Genomic DNA, 11,290 nt, shown 5'->3' with positions numbered 1-11,290 from the left:
TATTATCTTACCTCAGAAAAACACCGAGCCATAGACAAACAAACATACGCATAATACAGGAAAAGTTGTTTTGTGTGTTGCATTTCATTGCAGTGCGTTTAGTGAATTCTAATATGGTTGGAAGTTACACAGATTGGATTAGAGATGCACTGAGTCATTGTAGCACTGTTCTGAGAATAGAGTTTTGCGTTGTTTTAAAGCAAGAGTTACTTCATGAAATGTTACGTTAGCAGGTGCACCGATAACTTTAAACAAAAAGCACAAGCTACAATATAAACACAAAAAGAAGTTTTGTATCTTATATGCGTTCTTAGTAGAAACAATATTTGTTTCCCTTTTTTATTCTCGTTTTTTTTTTTTTTTTTTTTTTTTAGTTTCGAAATCTCACCAGTGGCAAGAAAAGTTACTAAACATAATGTGTACAGAGAAGTAATGGAAGATCAAAATTCATATAGTACTGCTACTGCTGCCATCATTACAAGCACACATTATTATTTACTAGTAAAAGTAACTAAAAGCGTTTATTGCTTATTCCTATGTCGGCAGTACTTGAATACACTTGCCTTTGTTTCAATTATGACCATAAATTATCAAAGCAACAAAAAAAGGTAAATGAGAAAGAGCAAAAAAACAGAAAACACACACACACACATAAAACTTAAAATACATTACTGTAACAAATTGCTGTGGATAGTTGTTGCTTTCGGACAAAACTTTTCTTTGTACTTTTGATTATACCAGACTATGCAGTAAGTACTGCTTTCTTGTTTAAATGCAATAAGAGAGAAAAAAAAAAGTGCAAGGCACAAAACTTGATCCTAACAGAAAAGTTACACTCGCTTACAACTGAATCTTAAATATTTATCACTTCAAGTTAAACGATAAATTACCAAAATTTTTGATCACTTGCGAAACAGAAAAGTCCTCCAGAGAAGATCTTGTTTTTGTAAAGCAGTGTACAGTTACATTCCTTAAGTTATGACTGAAAAAATTAAAGTAAGTTCGCGGTGTTAAATCAGCTTGAAAAATATTGCGGGGAATTTGTGCTCTCCGTAAAGCCTCCTTTCGTTCAAGAAAAGAGAATTAGATGAGAGAGAGAGAGAGAGAAAGAGAAAGAGAAAGAAAGAGAGAGAGAGAGAGAGAGAGAGAGAGAGAGAGAGAGAGAGAAAGAGAAAGAGAGAGAGAGAGAGAGAGACTTTTTTGCGAGGTTTCATAAACTTAATCCACCTATTTTAGTGTCGCTTGCGTCTGTGATATATTGTCATCAGTTTTCAAGGCATTTATGTAAACCCTCCATAGGCCTTGAACTCACAGAATTTGCGATTACTTACTAAGTTATTTATCACGTTTCTTGCATATATCATAATTTATTATGTTTTTTTTTTTTTTGGTTGCGCATCACGTCATCGCAAATGTAAAAAGAAAAATGGAAAAGTACTTCCTCTGACACTGATATGTATACGCAGAAAGTACGCAGTATTTTAATTTCAATTTATTTATTTCGTGTTGTATAATTTACTTAAAATAAAGAAATAAGTTCTAGGACTAAAAAAGGAGGATGAGCACCAGCAACTAGGACTAGACTTGACAAGATGATCAGCCTAGTCGCGACAAAATGTTTTATTGATATTATGTTCCTCAAGTACTTTCAAGATGCCCACAGGGCTATATGCTCTGAAAACTGGTCTTCCAATATTGCCTAATCATAAGATTTCGTCCGTAATTGTGAACTGGGAAAGTGAACTTTTTAGCGATCTACTGTGATTCACCAATGGTATGACTAAGACAAATGTGATGTACCTCTTTAGGATTAACATGCATTGATTATTATTATTTTTTATTATTATTATCTATTTTGCACCTACAACGCTTATGGAAGCCCAACCGATCAGTGGTTACATCCAAAATTAGATTATAAAGTAATAATGCATTAAACTCGCTTGGAAAAAAGGGCTCATCACAAATAAGAGATCATTGCCAAAATGTGTTTATAGGTTATTCGAGATAATTAATTCTTGCTTAAAGAGACTAGGGCTACTGCTACACAGCAAATGATTCTGCATCCTACAACAAATGATTCTTTATGAACAAAATAACTTATTCTATAGGTAACAATGAAATCAAAAGTTCAAACAATAACAATAAATCTATCAAATGTATGTGTCTACGTGGTATGCAAAGCCAAAGGCAATTATTTGTGAACAATGAATTTTTCTTCCATCTCACAATACGTAATAGTTACAGGTTAAGAAGCTCATTTTATAATACAAGTGAGTAAATAAACCATAGTTTTGAATTTTAAGTTAACTGTAAGTGTCAATTACAAGCCCAAATGTCAAAGTAGCTCTACACGTGGCTTAGCTCGGTTTTTAGGGAAATTAAACAAAAAAAAAAAAGACACTAAAAAAGTTAAATTAAAATCGAATTAATTATTAATTTAAAAGTGAAGACCTGGTTTCTAACTTTAGTATGTTTAGCTGGCTTGATACCCGATTGCTATCTCCCTGAATTATCTCAAACTCTTTTTGCATTTGATCGACATTGCCCGGTTGTTTCAATTGCTACGACACGCTCTTCTTCAATAGCCGAATGCCTCTGTCGTTATTCTTTGCCGTATCTTGGGTGGAATGTATCTCACTCTACTTGATAGGTACTCGGTAAGGGTCGTTAATATGCTTTGTACGGGCTGTACTATTAAATGTACTTACTTGCCTTGATACATGAATGGTATTTCTCTCTGTTATCTTACGTTCGTTTTGCATTGTGTCGACATTGCCCGCTTGGTTCAATTTCTATTGCACCCTTTGCTTCAATAGCCGAACGCCTCTGTCGTTGTTCTTTGCCATATTTTGAATGGACTGTAACTCGCTTTACTTGATCCCTGGGTGATCGTCGTTAATGCACTTTGTATAGACTTTACTTCATTGAGCATTACTTTGTCTCCCGATTCTTTTTATCTGGTTTCTTCTTCTTTTTTTTTGCCCATGTCACTACTTTGTTTCTTGCAATTTATTCACTCTCATTACGGCTTTAACGAAATTTTCCTTTCACTTCCGTGACTGAGGTTTAACAATTTATTTACACTGCGAATGCGATATGACTTGAGTCTTCAGGAAAAAAATTCCGGAATTGATTTATATTAGCGTGAGACGTTTTTGTCGATAGATAAGGCTTGGTGTCATAACTTAGTATAACACTAATCAGAATGCGTCAAACTGACGCACGTTCAAAAGCGATGTTGCAGTTTACTCTGTTAAATACATTACAGACGTCTTGCGTCAATATGTAGAATTATCAAAATTTGCATCGAGTTCCTTATAACTGCATTTTCGAGCTGTCAGAGTAAAGTTAGTTGGCAGATAGTTAAACATATGCTTTTCAGAACTGAACCACCTTCTTAAAGATGTACACCTTTGAGGGCGATTGAGGATTCCTGCATTATAAGTGGAATATGTCCAGCGTGTGAGAAAAGAGCGAAAGAGAAAAAAAAGTGCTCATAAGTCTTCTTATCAGAACCATTAGTATTGATTTTTAAATCATGTACAAAAAATTTCCTGCGAGTTGCAGTTAGTTTCTGATAAAGCCCTCACCTGCCTTTCTTTAAAGAGAAGAAATCTGGTCGCTTTAGTAAAAATGACTATGAAGAAATGACTCCAATCGACTTGGAGACTTCTAGCTGTGATCGCAGAATAAATGCATCGTTTTTGCATACTTCTTCATGGGTGTTCAAGAGAAGTGAGGAGAGCATTTTCACTTTTTTAAGCTTAGCATATGAACAAGTGTAATTGCTTTAGATGAAATATTAAAGTATTAAATTGTAAACATTATGTAATATAATAACGAATTAAAGTTACCGTAAAAGTTAATAACATGAGTACTTGCTCTGCGTATTTAAAACTTGCTTTTGTATTATGAGAGACTCTTTGCGCACAAACTTGGCTAACAAAAAAAAAAAGAAAAAAAAAAAGAAAGGAAAAAAAATGTCATTACCCAAGTAAATAACCTTTTCTCTCTTTACATTTGCTATTTAACCTTTGCTTTCAGAGCATTTATTGTAAATGGAGGTAAGAGAAAATGGCATTAGCAATGAAGTACTTACTGTTTGAAATCATTTACAATTTTTTTAACATAATTATTTGCCATTTAAAGCTTTAAAGGTTTATGAGAACAAATTGGATAAGAGAGGAAAACATTGTTTATCGAAAAGCAGTCAAACTACGCCTTTATTTGGTTAAGCAGATAAACTTGAAATTGTAATAAAGGAAAATTCGAATGATCATTATTTTATTAATTTCATGGCATTTGAAAAAAAAAAAAACTTTGGATTCTTTGAAATTTTGCTTTTTCCAGTCCTTTCCAGCTAATTAATTTTTCCACAAAATACATTCCCTAGGCAAGGATAAAAACCAAGTGCACATTCGCGGCGCGTCATGCAGCTGCCGGCCTACGAAAAAGGTTACCGGAGAAGTAAGTTAACGGATTAAAAATGAAGCTATGAACTTAGCTAACAGTAATATGCTTGTAAAAATGTATATAATTAGAGAATAGTCGGATAAGAACATTTGAGCCGAAAGAGAATATTAGAGTTGAGAAGTCGAGAGTACTGCCAAAGTGAAATGTAAATAGTTCTACCCCTAAACAAATTAACTGCAAATAAAAGAGTCTTGTAGTGAAAACGCGCAAGTGTGTTTCTCTTAAAAAGAATATCCACGATCCACTAATACGAACCGTATCCGAGGAAAGCGAATTTTATTACAATATTTTAATGCCTTAAAAAAATGTAAAAATCTTGTACTCAAGGCCTACTGTATTATGGGTTGTTATTATATTTTATTAAATATATTTTTATTTTTATTACTCTATTTTTTTAAATATATTTTAAATCAGTACATCAAAGTAATTTATTTTAAACGTAGACAGATCGAAGTACAAGAAAGATTTTGTATTTTGGGATTTTTTTGTTTCTTTGGTTGCGTCCATTGCCGAAGGTTAGGATTACATCCATTCTATTAAATATATATATTTATTCTCAATCACTATCAACTTTAAGCAAATTTTAATATGTTTCTTCGTCCGTCTATGCATCTATCCATCCGTGTGTATGTGCAAAAGTAAACATTTTGCCGGTCGTAAAAATTGCAATATTGGCTTCAATTTTGACAAAACATATTAGACCGTGCGGAAATTCTTGACCACTCAAAGAAAAAGGCACCAATACAACGCATACTCCGAACACCTGCGTCTACCAAACTAAAACTATAGAGCTTTTTGTTCATTTTGCTCACAAACTTTCAGGAGGAAAAATGAAACGAATATCTCCGTAAACTCCCTGCGTAATTCTACAGTATGTGTATAAAAATGAAAAATCCGCGACGCCGTCCAGCACTATTAAAAAGTATTTTTCTTTCATGTTTTTAAAATTTTTTTCTTTTTAAATAACGCTAATGAATGCATAAAATCAGCTTTTCTTACTTCAAACAGTCATAACAGTCGTTTTGAATGTTATATTATTGCGGAAGATATTGGGACTCTAAATTTTAGAGTTATTGCTATTCGCAGTACGTCCAAATCCCGCCGGAAGTTAGCAGGATGTCCAATAAGTAGCTGGCTCTTCTCCTCTCCTCTCAACGAAACTCATGGCTTCCCCCTTTGGTTCACCTTAAAAAGAACTTAGGTACCTACTTTTCAATAAACGCAACAGTCCCGGCAACTACTTGCTTTCACCATTCGGGTTATATGGACACGCCTATCTTATTCAATCTATACAACAGACGAATAAAATTGTTTGTGTTTAATAGCTCAGAGAAAATATTCAAAAATAAGTTCCATACCTGAAAGAAAAAGTTTCATCGGAAAACGGAATTTCAGTTTGTGTGAAAGCTACAATTTACCACAAGTCAAATTAAAATGGAAGGTGTTCTATTCTACTCTGTTCTACCTCTCCGTGAGTCAAAGTCTTGCTTTACCGAAACTCAATTTTTATGCTCCGTAAAAATATTTTATTTATAATATTTCATTATTTGAATTCAAAGGCACAATAAGAAAAATAAAAAAAAATGAGAACTGAGTGATAAGAGATCGCCAAGATGGATCCGCATAAAGCTAGGAAATAAATGAATTATATGCGTACACTGGCGAATAGTGTGCATCATGGGCCCCAATTTGACTGCAACTTTCTTTTTACTTATTGCATATTAAACACAATTATGTTTGTAGTTCCGCTAAATACGCAGAACGGATATATTGTCAATCATCTCTAAATAAATTTTGAAAAGATATATAAAAATGAAATGTTGAATAATATTAAAACTATGATAACTTGAGAGTTTAGTTTGTCTTTAAATAAAATATGTATATTAAATGTAGTTGCGGTGTATGAGTTAGAGCAAGATGCAAGAAGGCACAAAATTCGTAAAGGCAAACACTCGACATTTTGTGCCAGTGTCATAATATGTTGTGGCAGTAAAAGTTTCTCACTCAAAGGATTGGTATGCGTATGAAAGCCTTTTTGAAGAAACAGATTAAACGCAGCAACTTGTATAACTATATATAGCTGCGTGCATATACATATACAATTCATTTTTTTCTTTTTTTTTTTTACTCCTTCATTTTTATGGTATAGTGAACACTAAGGCAAAGAGAGGCTATGTTTCTCGTTTAAGCTAAGACACTTTTCAAAAAATTCAATGTCTCTTTCTTTTATTTTTACAAATTTAATTTTTATTTATACATAAATTTAATTCTTATTATATATTCTATGTATGTATGTCTATTTGCTGTACGCAAGCATACATTTAACGAAAGTTTGCTTGGCTTGACTTTTTTGCGGCTCCGACTTGTCACTTAAGTGTACTCAGTATTCGTAAGAGCAAACGCTAGAGCAAAAGAGCGAGAGCGTAGGCAAGTGCCTCTTACTCACTCATTTCAGGAATGGCAGCATCAGCAGCTAAGAAAGCCCCTTAACTACGTTACGAGTATCCGAGCATGCTGTACCAATGTATATATTTGCCAACTAAGTACACATACACGTTTATACACAAACAAATTTACACATCCATATAAGAACTCCATCTCCCTCAATGTTTAAATTCCTTTCAACATTTAAGGATCTTACAAGCTTAGCAATCTACCTTACCCAAGACTCTTACTTACTTAGTTACACAACTGTCTGCCTTACCTGTAACTATTTTTAGTTCTAAAGTTAATATCTGCTCAAAGTCACACATATATTTAGATATGCAAATATATATGTCTATACATATACATACATATTTATATATACACATATGTATGTATACACATTGACTTTCCTTATAAACCAGTTTTTCTTCATTTGTAAGCTTCGTTTTTTTTCTTTTTTTTTTTTCCTTTCTTCATTCTAGTTTTTCCTTTTTTTCGTTTCTTTAAACAACCATAAGGGTTTTTACTTAACTGTAATGATTATTTCCTTGCAGCTCACATGATGACATTTCCTTTTTAAACAGATGTTGCTTAACATGTAAATTGCTTTTATGCATTTCTATGCGCATATTTACATAGATTTGTATATATATATATATATATATATATATATATATATGTATACAATTTCATTATTTAAATTTTAAATTATTAAATTAAAATTTTCTTTTAAAAAACGAAAAAAAAAAAAAAAATTCCATTAAAATTTTGTCCATAATGCTCAAAGACCTTTTTAAGTTGTAATGAAATAAATTAATTTAACGATGAATGAAATAAAATGAAATGAAAAGAAAATTTAAACAAAGCAGCATAACTGTATGCTGTATACGCGAGTAAGAATGAACTTGAAATATCCGTTAATTCTATAGACATGGTAGCGCTTCTTGTACCCTACGCCATTCATGATAAGTTTATATATTGAATTTTGGCAAATGTATGTTGGACACAGAACGACTTGATATGGGCGAATCGCGATAATAATTCGATTTAGAGTAATTTCCATAATCGCTTAAAGGCCCTCTATCCTTTTTTCTGTCTTAGTTAATTTTGTTCAACATTGAGTTCGCAATTTTCGAAAAATTTTGATAAGATCCGGTGCACTGAAATGTTTCGCAACAAGAATCAAGATTAAATGAAATATTGTTCGTATTGGATTATTTTTATGATAAATCCTTGCTTGTTCTGATTTGTGGACGGCTTCTTCATGTAATGCTTCCCTAGAAACCCCATTAATGGTAGTATCCTATAATTTTTAGTATTATATCACAAAAACGGCTGAACAATTACAGTGCAGGCGAAGTGGGCCAGTCTATTTAACAAGTCCGCGACTATGCATGTTATAGTATTCGTGATGTGAATGCTAAAGGTTTCAAATTTTTAAGCCAATTATTCTTCATTTAACTTTATATAAACTTGGGCTTTTTTTAATTATTATACCTGTGTGTTTACTTACTTGCTTAAAGACCCCTTAAGCAAGCATATCGAATAAAATAAAAATGATATCTCTGACGTGAACACTACGTACATTTCTATGCACTGCAAAGAGACCAGATTCCCTCATAGCGCATCGTTTCTCTGAAATTAAATTAATTTCTTACGATTTAATATGTTGAGGAATAAGGATCTAGTGTTTGTATAAATAGTCTAGTGAAAGTATAAATAAATTCCTTTTTCTCTAACGAACGCTATAGAACTCACATCATCCATATTGAAAAATTTGATCTTTATTCTCGTGGAAACTATTGCACTAGTTGTATATAACGGTTAAAATATGATCTTCTAACTATCCTTTGAAAATGTATTCAATCACTTTTCAGATGCCACAACTAGTTTTAAAGTAAATTGACTATCAATTTTCGGATGTCACTGAAATTTTTACTATCCGCGAACGTATTCACGGCCAATTTCCTCTGACTGCAACATCTAAATGCACTTTGGAATTAAGAAACAGGCTCAACCAATTTCGTTTGAAAGTACTCTTTCCAAATCAAATCGGCGATCAACCGATATTTTATGGCAATATTTGCTTCATGTAGATAAAGTGTAGTTCCTCCAGGCAGTTACTTTTGTCCTAAGCTATTATGGTTGGCAATTAGTTTCATCCATTTAGAAGGACAAGCAAAGATCACAATAGCGATCTTGTCGTTATTGCCACATATTGTACGGAGTTAGACATTTTTAAGCAAAAAATGTAAATATGAAACAGGAATTTGCCTCAAAATGCTCCAAATACTATATTTAGAACACGCACTTATCTAAGACTGTCTTTTTTCGTATGCCTTGGACACATCACAAAAGATAAGTAATCGTAATACCAACATATATCGCAACGCAAAAATACCACTTCTAACATCGAAATTGACAACTTCTGCGCTTAATAAAGAGTATATGAGCATTTTCTTTTGACTCAACTACGCATAAGAGAGCCTTCTCACACCATATCTCAAATCAGTAAAGGTGGACCTATTTCGAGAGTCGCTGGTGTAAAAATTCTTGGATAGACTCAGGCGTACATGTGCATTTCGATTGTGAGACTGAATCGTTTTGGCAGTAAGACGATATCCTGTGTTTGGTGGGACCAGAAGAGTACGCTCTCTTATTAGCTAATATCGAACCCTAACAACGATGATTGATCGATCGGCAGCATTTGCTGTACAAAAAATAAGTGAATTACCACAAAAGGTAATATAAGCTCATTTTTTCTCTATGACGTCCGTCCATCCATCGGTATAGTAAAACCGGTTCGCTATACTCTACCCTCAACTGAGAAGTACTGGTCAGCCCAGGCGGCTTACTCACCGAATTTGAGTCCTAGCGATTAGTAAGGGTTTGCATCGATGGAAAACACCTTTGCTTTGCATCGCGAAAATGTATCGACCAGTGCTTTGCCTCAAAGAAGCATCATTTCTTTTGGCGTTGCATCCACAAATTGTCAAGCAAGTAAGAAAACTGTATAGTTGATGGCGTACAGTGCTTCAAATAATACGTTTTTTTTTTTTTCATTTTGATTCACTAAACGTCTATTTTTTATGGAAAATTCTAGTTTTATAATATGTTCATATATTTCTTAATTTATTTTCTAGCAAATACTTTTATTCCATTTGTGTTACTCATGTTTTGAATTTGAGCATCAATCCATACACGTAGCCTGGTTACGTTAGTGTAAACGCCTGGATAATCTTGTTGTGCACAGCCAATGCCCCAGGAAACAATACCGAATTGCTTAACATTCGCTAGAGCGGTTTTTATAGCTTTTCTTGACAGATTAGGTTTTATGACTGGATAAACTAGTGGTCCACCAGAATCGCCCTGGCAACTATCCTTGCCACCTTGTGGATAACGAGCGCAGAACATTGTTTTGCTAATTTCTCCAAAATACTTATAATTTTTGACGCAAATATCTTGATTAATTAAAGGTACAGTTACCGTGTGTAGTAGCGATGGTAATGCGCCATCTTCTTTGGTTGAACCCCAACCGCTGACTTGACACATGCTGTTGGGTGGCAAATATTCGTTTTTCTCAGGCAATTGTATTGACCGTACATTTGATGAATAGATAAGATATTGCCTAAGTATACCTAACGCCACATCATTATCGAGCGTGTTAAGACTGAATGCTTCATGTTTGATGATGCGTTGTACTCGCCTTAACTGGCCGCCATAGCGATGAGAGGAGGATCCTGCTCGTATTTGGTAACGGGATGCATCGTTGGAAATTTGAAAGCAATGAGCCGCGGTTAAAATGATATGCGGTTTTAATATTGAGCCACCGCAAATATGTGTCCCATCGAACTGCAGCGACACCGTGAAAGGTAAATTTGAAATTGATGTCGCAGAGCCACCTACAATGCGGCCATCATAATTGATTTGGTTGCTGAGTAACGGCGATAATGATGACGATGGCACCGATGTTGCATCAATCAACGGTGCAGTTATATTATTAGCAGATGCTGATGTTTGCAAACTTAAAGCAGTGAATGCAATGAAGTTACTGAGAATTTTTAAAATTTTTATACATTTCATAATTTAATTTTTTTTTTTTTTATTTTTTTTTTTTTTATTAAATTATATGTTATCTTATGCAATTCATCTGACAAAATTTGATGGCTTTATATACTAAGATAAACAACGGCAGCATGTATAGCTGTTGCTCTACTAATGTCGCTTATCTTATCGACGAGTGTTATCAATGAATAAAAGAAAAGAAATGAATAGCATTTAGTTTTATTACCCAACAGCAGGCAATAATGTAAGTGATTACATTATCGCCGCATATTTATTTAAATTAAACTTACAACACATATCACAACTCTAGCCTTGAGAATTTACG

The 11,290-nt window shown here is 33.5% G+C and overlaps 1 protein-coding gene across 1 annotated transcript; it reads right to left on the bottom strand.

Annotated features, from left to right (window-relative positions):
- Window positions 1-9,975: 9,975 nt before the first annotated feature.
- LOC119636645 (trypsin-like) lies at window positions 9,976-11,037 on the bottom strand. Its single transcript, XM_038032136.1, has one exon. The coding sequence runs from the start codon at window positions 10,981-10,983 to the stop codon at window positions 10,033-10,035; it is 951 nt and encodes a 316-aa protein (XP_037888064.1). The 5' UTR covers window positions 10,984-11,037; the 3' UTR covers window positions 9,976-10,032.
- Window positions 11,038-11,290: the final 253 nt, after the last annotated feature.

The sequence above is a fragment of the Glossina fuscipes genome, unplaced genomic scaffold (assembly GCF_014805625.2).
Source record: "Glossina fuscipes isolate IAEA_lab_2018 unplaced genomic scaffold, Yale_Gfus_2 28, whole genome shotgun sequence".
NCBI lineage: Eukaryota > Metazoa > Arthropoda > Insecta > Diptera > Glossinidae > Glossina > Glossina fuscipes.
This window is presented reverse-complemented; position numbering and strand designations above follow the sequence as displayed.